General features: G+C 28.4%; 1 protein-coding gene across 50 annotated transcripts in view; it reads left to right on the top strand.

The window, feature by feature from the left end:
- The window catches only part of LOC121127702 (uncharacterized), a 281,992-nt gene that overhangs the window by 240,404 nt on the left and 29,532 nt on the right, over nt 1-12,056 (top strand). For 29 of the 50 annotated variants that reach the window (XM_040723133.2, XM_071893130.1, XM_071893146.1 and 26 more), the window contains 3 exons: nt 4,441-4,531; nt 4,762-4,907; nt 9,016-9,174. In XM_040723133.2, coding sequence (XP_040579067.1) covers nt 4,441-4,531; nt 4,762-4,907; nt 9,016-9,174 — 396 coding nt within the window. Of the gene's footprint in view, nt 1-3,093; nt 3,393-4,440; nt 4,532-4,761; nt 4,908-9,015; nt 9,175-12,056 lie in introns of those variants that run through there. The other 21 variants (XM_071893135.1, XM_071893162.1, XM_071893170.1 and 18 more) reach the window with 4 other exon arrangements.

Raw genomic sequence — 12,056 nt, forward strand, 5'->3', positions numbered from 1 at the left:
TCCAAAGTCGTGCATCTTACGACATGGATAATTAAGTAAAAAGTATATTTTTTTGATTTCCTTCACCTTCCTTTGGTTTTAACTCTTAGAAAATACAGAAGTCCCCTTAATCTGGTCTTAATAAATTAAAAATAATCATAGATATTTAAATTTCAAATTGTTATATATTTTATTCTTATAATTATAATCTCATTTTTAATATGTTGATGTATAGATTCTGAATTATTCTGAGTCTTATTAGTTAAAAGTATTTGTTCTAGAACATATCATGGACTTCTTTGTTCTTTGATCTTTGTTTCATTAAATGAAATCATCAATGATGGTTGATCTAGAGAAGAAAAAAAAGAAATTCAGTGCTGGATCGAGTTTCAACAGTAATAACTAAAAAGGAAAAAATTATCCTAAAAAAATAACATTTCTTAATAGACACTTGTGAGTATACATGTATGTATGTAATTTATACATTAATTTTTATTGTTTTTATTTCCATTATACAACATAATTCTTTGAAGGAAAAATTAGGTATATATTTTATTCCAGTCAATTATAATTTTCTTAAATCTTATACGCTTAACCTTTAAACATACTTTTTAGATTTTTTTGGTGCAATGTATTAATTGTACGATATAGCTCAATCAAGACATCTGGCGAAAAAGTCTCATAACTTTTTGTTTCACCTTATATAATGTATAGGTGAATTTGATCAACCAACTTTGATAAAACCAAGTTTTAAATATAGACAATGTTAAATCAATAATATTTGTTATAAAGATATTTGGATATTTCTGATGCTATAAATATTAGCTTTAATCTAAAAAATAAAAATAAAGTAGTATTCCTACAGAATTAGTATCATGTTTTGATAACTCAATAAATAGGACTAACAATGGAAAATGAAAAATTGTCAAAAAATAATTAAAAAGTCAGAAAATACATAAAGTTAAAAAAAGAGTATTCAAAAATATTCTTAAAAAAGAGAGAGATTGTCGTATTTTAACATTTTTTAATAATACTATAGCTTTCTTCTTTTATTTTCAATTATATAAATGAAGATTGATTTAGTGGATGAAGGGAATTCATTTTATTTTTATCTGTAGTAGAATAGACAAATGATAGTATAGAATATTTTACAATTCCACTATGCATATACTTTGATTTTTTTCATTGATTTTAATAAGTACTAAAAATTTGATAAAATTGTATCTTAATATTTACTTTAATTTTACAATTTTGTTTGACTTCTCTGTTTAACCGTTTTCTTTCATTATTCTTATAACAAGGCCGAGCCACGCCCTATGTTTCAAACATATGTTCATGGGCACTGAGGTATTTCTTATTTATTTTTTTAGATCAATGTATTTTCATCACGGTTTTTTACTAAGTTATAGATAAAGTAACAAAAATAAGCTTCTTTTATATGTATGTCAAATCAAAATATGTACATACAGGAAAGAGCAAATAAAAACTGACTTTTATATCAAGAGAGCAGCAGCAAGCTAAAGAATGGCAGTGACGTCACAAAAATACATTCGATGCTTTACTTTATGTACGTTGTATTTAATTAATTAGCTAATTGAAAACCATTAATGTAAATATATACGTAAACAAATTTATTTTTGTGTTTTTGTTTACGGTTTATTTTCTAAAAAACATAATTCCTTGTTTTTATTTATTTGCAGATGTTAGATTTAGCATATTGAAAATAATAAGTATTATTTTTCGTTAATCAAATAAAAAAACCATCCATATATCTCTAGATACAAAAATGTTTCTTTAAGACCAGTAAAGGCAGCATGGGTTATATTACGTCACATACATTATATTTCTATTCATTTTGAACATCCAGTTTTGCTCGTAAGAAGTGTAGATACAGAGACGATATAAATCATAATTAATTTTTAAGAAGAGGAAAAACTAATTTCGTATTTTCGCTTGTTTTTAACTAAGTATAATTTGTTTATTATTGGTGAAATCGGATCATATGATAAAGTGTTGTAAAGGTGTGAGTATATACTACAAACATTTTTGAACAGTACTGCGCTTGGTCAGTTAAGTTGTGAGTTATCGTGCGTCGTCGCGTATGGTATATCAACGGAAGAAATTCACCATATTTTACATTTTTACTATCCGAAAGGAAAAAAACGTGTAATTTCTTAATCGAATTGTGACTGGCAATGAAAAATGGGTCACTTACGTTAATATCAAGTGACAGAGATCCTGTTCAAAATACAACAAAGTAGTAGAGACCGTGAATTGACTGCCAGGAAGGTCTTGCTGTGTGTTTGGTAGGATGGGCAGGGAATAATCTACTATATACTGCTCCCTTATACACTAAATTATGTCCTCTACTGACGATTGAACAGAAGCGGTCAGCATTGGCAAAATAAAGAGGAATCGTATTTCATTAATACAACTCAAGGACGCACACATCTTATATTATACGCCAAGATTATGAAATTGGATTCTCATTGGTAAGAAGTTGTCAAACAGAACGAAGCATATTTGGCTTAAATCGGATGACTGTAACACTTATAATAAAGCTTGAAATAAAGCGAAAAATACGAAATTACTTGTTCCCCAAACTATTATTTCAAGTATATGCACATATTATGATGAAAAATTATCCAATGGAGGTGTGAATAATAGAGAATCCCTATACATTATATTATCTATTCATTTGCCGTTTATGAATGAAAAAATGAGAACTTATATGTATGTAAATATTTCCCGATAAAAAGAATGTTTCTCTTTCTTTCTCTCTCTCTCCCTCTCCCCTCACTCCCTTTATAAAAAGCAGTTGAATAAAAAGAGAAACCGTATTTATCTCTACAGGCGCCCTCTGTTACCTTTTCCCTTATTTATCGGTCACGCCTTTTTTATATTTGTTATTGCTACTAAACTAGAACACTGTCAAGTCGTTTTTCTTATATATATATATATAAATATATATATTTGTAAATGCACGATGTTGATAACCATACGACGAATAGTCCTAATGATAAAAGGAGAAAGGGCCCTTGGCCTACATGGTATCACCTCTAACTCAAAGTAAGAGCGCGATTATTTCCTTCCCTTCTCCACTCCTTAATTTTATTTCAACTACATACATACTTTATTCTCAGTCATTCGTCTAAGTAACTTATAATATACATAGTTTTTCTATACTTTGAAAGGTTTTTTTTCCCACATCTTGATTTATCAATATTGTTTATTATATTTGTGTGTGTGTTTCTTTGACAGAAATAAGTATTACAATTTGTTATACAACGTGATACCATTTGTCATATAGTCTTGTATTTGTGATTTAAATCTATCATTTGTATTGTAATCTTGTGAGTTCCGTGACATAAAGGTGGTGTGTTTTAATAGCAAATGGGGCAATAAAGCAGGAGGTAAAAATGACTATTAATTTTTTATGTTTACTAAGTCAAACATGGAGTTATTAATAACTAAATATGATATTTGACAAATAAATTATTATTATTATTTTGTACAAAATACACCGTTCAAAAGGGCTTTACCGATATTTATATTTTTTTAAATATAACTCGGCATTATATTTCATATTAGAGACCTAGGGGAGGAAAAGGTAAAAAGTGGAGGGGGAATCAAGTATGTTTGTATGTTGGTAGAAAGGCTTTGATAATAGAGCTCTATTATTGTTTAGTTCTATTTTTATTTTTTATTTTTGACTTTGTGAGGTTTCATGTTCTAAGATTGACGTTTTGAAATTTGCAATCTAAAGAAAGCAAAAGAAGTAAAACAAATAATGTTAAATATTTAGTAAGAAAATTTCCTGGTTTTTTTTGTTTCTTATCCATAGTAAATATTTTAACAAATATCCCAGTTATCCTCAATTATAAACAATCATTATTTAATGCTCTTTTTACAGTGTTATTTATGTTAATCTAATTTTAAATATTTTTCGAAAGTACTTCCGGAATATAAAACTCTGATTAACCAACTACTTAGCAATATCAAAGCTACGCTGTGAAAGCTGAACTTAGTCCGTACATATGATGATATGGATAAGTACCTATAATTAGGAATCATCATTTTAACTCTGACTACGCCCTCATGACCCCATAAAATTTATTGCAATTGTCTACCGTAATTTTAAATATAATCGTAATATCTGTGTTTATAAATCGGGAAATTAATATGTGCTTTTTTTATTAGACTCTAAATAACCTTGATTTCATAACACATTAAAATAAGGAAAATGACTGTGTTGAAATGAAGTGTTTTATTTATAAACCTATTTTAAATTATAAGATTATTTTGAATTATACATACAAGTATTTAATTTTGCCGATTTTTTATTCAAAATATGTATGCTATAAGAGTTTATTGGCAACATGTAAGATGCATTAAAAAGTAAAAGTAATTTACATCCTCCATACATTAGTTATTCAAGAATCATTTTTTTTAATTTTCCAGCTGCACTCTGAATATCGTAGCACCTACCGATGGCACGAGTTTACTCCAAAACAACAGGATGTTATCAAAAAGCCACCACAGCCAATTAAAGGTACGTACATAAATAGCACGAATTTCTGCAGTCTTTATAGTGCGGTTTTTTTGTTTTTTGTTTTTTTTTGCAACTTTCCTTATCATTGGGCATTTTATCATATTGCGTTATTTAACCTTATAACTCAATTAACTTTTTTTTAATTCGTCAATTAACTTTTTCTTATTAGTATTACTTATCAAAATATATGAGTATGTTATATAATTATTTATTTCCTCTACTTTTTGCAGATGACATTAGTTTTTCAAGAAAAAAGAAGCATCCGGATGTAGCTTATCGTAGTCACGACTTTTTTGAATCAGATCTAAGACCTACACTTGTTCCTATTTCTACTTCTAGTGGAGGAGACGAAGCAGATTCAGGAAGAAAAACTAGAGTGAGTTATGCCTTCACTTAAAATCACTGACTGTTTATTACTTAATTATAAATCTATATAAATGCTTGGTTTTAAAATATTTTTATAAAGGAATTAAACATTTGGGAAAAAACAATTTTCAACTTTTCTATAGAAGTTTGCTTATTTCTAAGTACTTGATACAAACTGAGCCAATTTTTAAATACATACATAAAAATATTTATATGTATGTATACAGTTTATTTCATGCTAAGAATACATATCGAAACATAAATCTAAAAAAAATACAATCACAGAAAGTATGTGAAGAAAGGAGAACTTAACAAAAAAAAAGGACTCCGAAGTCATTCCAACTCTAACTCAAGTGGAAGCCTACCTTGACTTTTTTACTTTTCTCATATTTAAAAAAAACTTATTTCCCAACAAAAACAAGTTCATTTTATACATTCATAAATACATTTTTGCTTCTATTTTGGATCTCATGTGACCATTTTCTATTATTTTTTAGATTGTTTCAAGTCCAACTCCGATCTAACAAATTAGATAACGATATTTTTTTTTAATGGAAAATACTATAAATCGGTAGGGAATGATGTGTATAAGATATAAGAAGTTGCACTTGAAACCCCCTGTAGATAGAATACAATATCTAACTAAATTATTGATGAAAATCTTGTCAAACTGCAGTTGATGACTTCATATATCGATTAATTCATTTGTTTTTGTTGATAATGCTATTCAAGGGTATTTATTTATAAATTTATTTCCCTTGTCTTTTAAGGTTGAAATAAAATATTTATAAGTATAGTTAGGTACGTTAGCAAAATACAGGGCGCTTCAAATAATAGACCTTTTTGCCGGAGAAGGAAGCTTTTTCTATAAATTTTAAGTTTGAAAATATATTTGATTTATATTTTTATCATTTTTTAAAGCATTTTATTTTCTCCAAATTTACCCACATACTAACATGCTTTAACTATCATTTGCCAAAAATTCATAAAGCTGACATGAGCTATCTACTGGATTTTGTATCCTAATAAATCCTACTATAGAATTACAGAAACGGTGAAAAAGAAGTCATAGTTTTTGTAGAATAAATTTAGGAAATACTACTATCACTGAAAGCCGGAGAATGGAAACCATTAAATAAAGTTAATTATTGCCTTCAAATCTATTTTTTGCAATCTTTACGTACAGGGGCGTTGCTAGCTTTCATCCATTTGGGGGGGCGGCTTAGCCAGAAGGGGAAGAGAAGAGCGAAGACATAGAAAGAAGGAGAGATATATAGAAAGAAAAAAGGAAAAGGAGGTTTTATTATCATCAAAAACAGGCTCCTAATTACATCCGAGGCCGCAAAAAATATTATAAGAACATTTTTTGTTATTTAAACATCTACTTGCTAAATTTCAGATTGATTTGTTCGACATAAAAAACATACTTATTAATATATATTAGATATGATAAAAATTTGGGAGCGGTTTCAGAAACTTTTAGAGGGGCTTAAGCCTCCCTCCCCCCAAAAAAAAGGGCTATCAACACCACTATTTATCTATAGTCATTTTTAAACATGGCTTGAAATGCCTGCTATAAAGAAATATGTATATTACGATAACAACCTTTTTGAAAGAAATGAATCATTGATGAATTCATTCATAATTAACATATGTATATCGCCCCAATGATGTAATAATATACATACGATTAAGCAAGAAAGGTCTTTATATTATTAAAATATGTCATTAATTACCTCAACATCATTGGATAAAATATTTTATTACTTAATTATTCTTACCATTTGTTTAATTTTATTTATTTCCAAACTTTTTAAAGGTTACCTTCTAATTCAAAATGCATAAATATGCAAATTAGAATACAAATTTTTTATTATCACTAACAAAAATAAAATTAACTACTAAGGTTTATGTACTTATGTACATAGAGAACAAAAAAGAAAAGAAAGCCTTATTTCTAAGTATTCGATAATAAAGAAGGATTGAAGAACTCAGCATGCTTTTTAATTATATATATAATATAATATAATGGTTCCCTATAGAATAATCCTTGTTTCATTGATTAATTACGACACCATGTCTAATTTAATTGTCTACCTTTTTAAAATGCATTTGTAATGGTTGTTTTTTTGTTATATATTTACTGATATTTTTCTGACAAAAAATCAAATTCAAGCTTATTTTTTTTCCTTTATGTCATTGACAGAAAAAATCAAGATATAAATATATAATATTTCAAGATTTTTTTGTACATTGATATTGATTAAAAAACTTAAAAAACAAAAGGAGCAAGATATAAAAAAACTTTTTTTGATGTTTTGTCTTTTTTAAGTATAATTTTAAGAAATGATATTATTTGTTGATAGGAAATGTTTTTAGTATATAATAGAGTCTTTTTAAGTGCATACATTATGATACTTTTGATATGCACTTTAGAATTATTCAAAACAATGGAATTTTGAATGGAGGAAAGCGTTGTCTCTGTATTTGCATCAATTTAAGATAATTTAGACAAATAATATTTTGAGATGTTGATATTAACAGAATGCATTGGTTTAAACGATTTTGGCATTGAGTAATATAAAGACGACGGCTCTTTCGAACAATTCATATATCTTTTAATGATTGAAGATTATTAAAATTTAAAATAGAATAAAAGCTTTGACTCAAATTGAGTAGCTGTTAATTTATAATCTAATTTAGTCTAACATGTACTTCTACAATTAATATTTCCATAAATTTTAGGTTTCAGTAAAACCCCTGCATTATTCCATAGGTTAATAAGAGGAAAAATATTAATGCATTCATATTTCCTTAATTTGTAAGTCGATTATTGAAACTCAAAATTGAGTAAATGTGTTGACTAAAATTAAGTTATTTTTATTTCAAAAATAAAATTAATAAAGCAAATACATAAATAACCAAAGGCCCATAAATATCAATTTTTAATATCATACTACCTTATTTCAGTAGTTGTTAAGAGGGTGTTGGGGATTGACACACAATTGACCCTTATAGGAACTTGAGCTGTAAAAGTACTTGAAAATTAAGCTTTATTTATAAAATGAAAATTATTCAATTAAAGTCAAATTTATTAGTTGATTTTAAACTTTACTAATCATTCCTCAATTAAAGGAAATATGGATAGTTCTAAAACGCATTCCTATTTTCTTCATATCTCACAATTTCCAGATCTGTAACCCCAAATGTCCTTTGTCAATATCAAATTTTCTTTATCTTACACTGGCTCTATTTAAAATGAAATGTTCCCTTCCATTCAAAATTATATTTTGATTACATTTTGGAACAGTCCTACATTCATTTGTGAACCATTAACACAAAAAAAGCCAAAACTAATTTTTTTTTCGATAAAACAATATACATTTTTATATAAATTATTCATATTATAAATTGTGGGGTGCTGCTATTGTACTTAAAGGTCTCAAAATTACCAATCACTATTTTAAAAAATTATGTTTCAAAAGCCATTTTAGAACCATAAAGTGTAATACATAAAATGGAGGCTTTTGGCTACAACTAAACTTTTGGTATACCTTAACTTATCCCCGAAATGATGAATATATTGCCTATATATGAGTCATAAATAAATTATTTATAACTATTTAACAATTCAAAAAATATATGTTTTGGGATTTTCTCGTTTTTTAAAATATTTTTCCCAATATTGATTTGGATTTATAATGAACTACAGTTGTGGTCAAATTAAAGTGTAACAGAATTCTATTATATTTTCTAAATAAGATAATGAGTTATTTGTAACAAAATTAAATTGATTGATCATTTTGGACTTGTTCATATTAACTTAGAAGTAACTAAGAAGTAATTAATCAATGTATAAAACCTCTTGAGTAATTTGGTTGTTGTTGTTTTTTTTGGTTTTTTTAATGAAGTGCTTTTAAAAAATATATATACATTTTTTTTAAAAAAACTTTCAAGTATGTATGTAGATTGTACATTTGAAACAATACCAAATTTTTTTTTTTTTCCAAAATTGAAAATTGTTTTTTCTGTATATATGATTTTTAATACTGAGTGAATTTTCTTAATAAATTATACTTTCTTTATGTTTGCACGAGTGTTTGCTTTCATATTTACAGCCAATCCGACGTAACAATAAAATGTTTTCTAACGGTGAGACACCATCAAGTCGACGAGCTAGATCCGAAGGGCCTATCCATCGAATCCCTCTTTTGTCAACAGTTCCTTTAAAGTCAAATAACACAGGAAGTACTTCAGGCAAAAGAGATGATAAAAAGGTGAGGTTCACATCTATGACAAAAACTATTTTTAGGGTGTGTTTTTGTATTTTTTTTTTTTTTTTGTTTAATTTTAACATTTTGATGAAAAATGAGATTGAAAGGAGATAACACACATAATATATTGTGACAAAAAGAATAGATTTTTCACAACCGAATTTTAAAAAGTAAAAATTGATAAGTGTTGTTTTTTTTACATATGTGTAGGAAAAGTAATAAATAGAGCTGAAAAAATTGACCTGCCGATATTCTAAAAAAAGAAACTGAAAATTGGATGCTAAGCATCATAATTTGATTTTTTTGGGTTGGGGAAAGGTACTTAGCTGATATTTTATTAGATTAGCTGTGATCAGCTATGAGAAGAAGGAACTAAACAAAAATCCCACTCCTTATCTAGCAGGAACACTTAAAAAAAATACTCAGACGTTTATCTTAATTCTACTCTAAAACCAACTGGGGTTTACTCTTATAACTTCTCAAGAAATAAATATTGTTACTCTGAGTCTTTCATGAGCACAGGCACCAGTGTTTTTTCTTCATACTTAAATGCTCTCCCCTAAGATTGAAAGAATAAAGATAACAGTTTTGGAAAATAAATAAAACTGCTGAGATTGCAATTACAAAAGTATGTCACTCATTTTAAGTCATTTTTTTTTTTTCAACTAACGTAATGACACAAATGATTTCATGGATTTTAAAAGTTTATCATTTGCATATACAAACAAACCTCAGTATTTATGTAAATTATCATTATTATCCAAATGTATTATTTTAAGAAAGAAAATTGACATAATCTGGGTTGAATTATTAAAAGGCATATCTCTGAATGGAACAAAATCAAACAATAAAAAATATTCATTATAAGTCAATATTGATTTATATTACGATGATTTATTAATATTTATTACACATAAAGGCATACATACCTTGCTGTTACGTGCCTTTCAGAGCAGTTTTAAATCTTTATTTCATTACATATGTATATAATGGATTGAATGACTCCTTTTAGAAAAATGTCAATAATTTTATTTTTTGATAAATTATTTTGAAATTTTTGTTTTGTGAGACACGACTTTTGTGAACATGTTCTCTCAATATGGCCGCTCTTAGCAGCAATCACAGCCTCCACATGGCGACGGAAAGCCTTGCAGGAGTTGATAATGAACTTTTCGGACAAGTTGCTCCACTCCTTAACAATGGGGACTTCAGGTAGTCCACGTTCGGAGATGTCCGGTTAGTATCCATCTCCAAAGTGCCCAACCAGCAAAGTCCAAGGGGTTCAAATCCGGCGAAAATAATGGCCACATTCCCTTGGGCCAGATGTTTTGTAGGAAACTCCCCCCTTGACCTCCTCTGGTGATCCCCCAAGTCAACGGTCGTTCCAACGGTTGTAGAGCTGGCCCACGGTGAAAATCTTCTCGTCTGTGAAAATTTTTACTATGGATCCATTAGCCTGATCCATGCACGAACTTTCTTGCACCTCCACAGACTCCTTTCATTCAGAGTGTCCATCAACAGGTAGCTTGTTGTGTAAGAGGACAACCCTAAGACCTCCCTCACAACCCTTCTGATTGTCCCCTCGTCCACGTCAAACTCGTTAGAGAGGCGATTCATGGATTTTGTGAGGTATTTCTTGATCTTCTTCTTCAGTTCCCCCAGAAACTCAGAATCCCTTTTCAAGTTGTGTCCCCCACTTCCTTCTTTCCGTGAGAGGTCTTTTGTATCCTTTTTCATCTTGGCCACTTTAAAAATGAGGCTCCTTGAGTACTTGACAATGTCCATAATCTCTGCCACCTCAATTTCTGCATCCAGAAGGTCTGAGATCATCTGCTTTTTTGCTTCTTGCTCACTCATGACGAAAGATTTGAGAAATGTTTATTATTGTTTACTTGTGCAAAAAGAACAGGAGATATGCAGGGAAAAATAACAAAACCTCTCTTTTTTTAATGACATAATTTGCATTTATTAATAGTCCACGTTTTGCTTCCGAACCCTGTATGTATATTTATAACTTATATGTTATGTACTTATAAATGATTACAGAATAAAATGGCTAAGCAAAAATAAGAAAAATTGAAAAAAAAAAGTAAATTTCTTGTAAGATTATAAGTAAGTTATAAAGAAGCATTATTTATCGACACCTTTATAATATATGACATAATATTTATGTTTTCAAATACATTTTGATTCATTTAACCATAAATGAAGACAAGTGTATTTGAAAATTTTTTTACCTACTCCTGTTATCCTATAATACGAGTAGCTTGTCGTCAACACATCGATTATCTAATCATAAAATAAACGGCACAACATTTCGTCCCAGGTGTGATATTTTTAGTATTTTTAAATTTACCGAACAAAATTTGTCAAATGAATTTTTACAGTTCCGACTCAGTTTGATCCCTGTTTACGGCCTATTCAAGAGATAAAACAAAGTAAAATGGAGGCTGGAAATTATCTCTGCCAGGAAAGTAGAACGGGGATTTTAAGGGGAGATTTGACTCTTTACCTAGTGCCCATTCTGGTGTATTTATTGTTTTTTTTTTAAATATAAAACTAGAGATTCAGAAAAAAACAAGGGTGACAATATCACTCTTTGTTAAATCTCAGGATGCTCTTAATGTGTCCATAAAATAAAGTAATGAGATACTACTTATGTCCACATACATTTATTATAACATTTTTTCCACTTTGAAACTTTTCCCTTCCTTTACCATTTTTCCCTGACACCCATAAAGATGCATATGTATATAAGATTACTTGAAATATTTAAATTTTCAGTTTAATTGAATACAAAGTATATAAGCTCTTCATAATTGCATTTCCCAAATTGGGCGTTATTTTTGACACGCATTGAAAAATTAAGTATTTTTGTCTTACTA

The sequence above is a fragment of the Lepeophtheirus salmonis genome, chromosome 13 (genome assembly GCF_016086655.4).
Source record: "Lepeophtheirus salmonis chromosome 13, UVic_Lsal_1.4, whole genome shotgun sequence".
Lineage (NCBI taxonomy): Eukaryota > Metazoa > Arthropoda > Copepoda > Siphonostomatoida > Caligidae > Lepeophtheirus > Lepeophtheirus salmonis.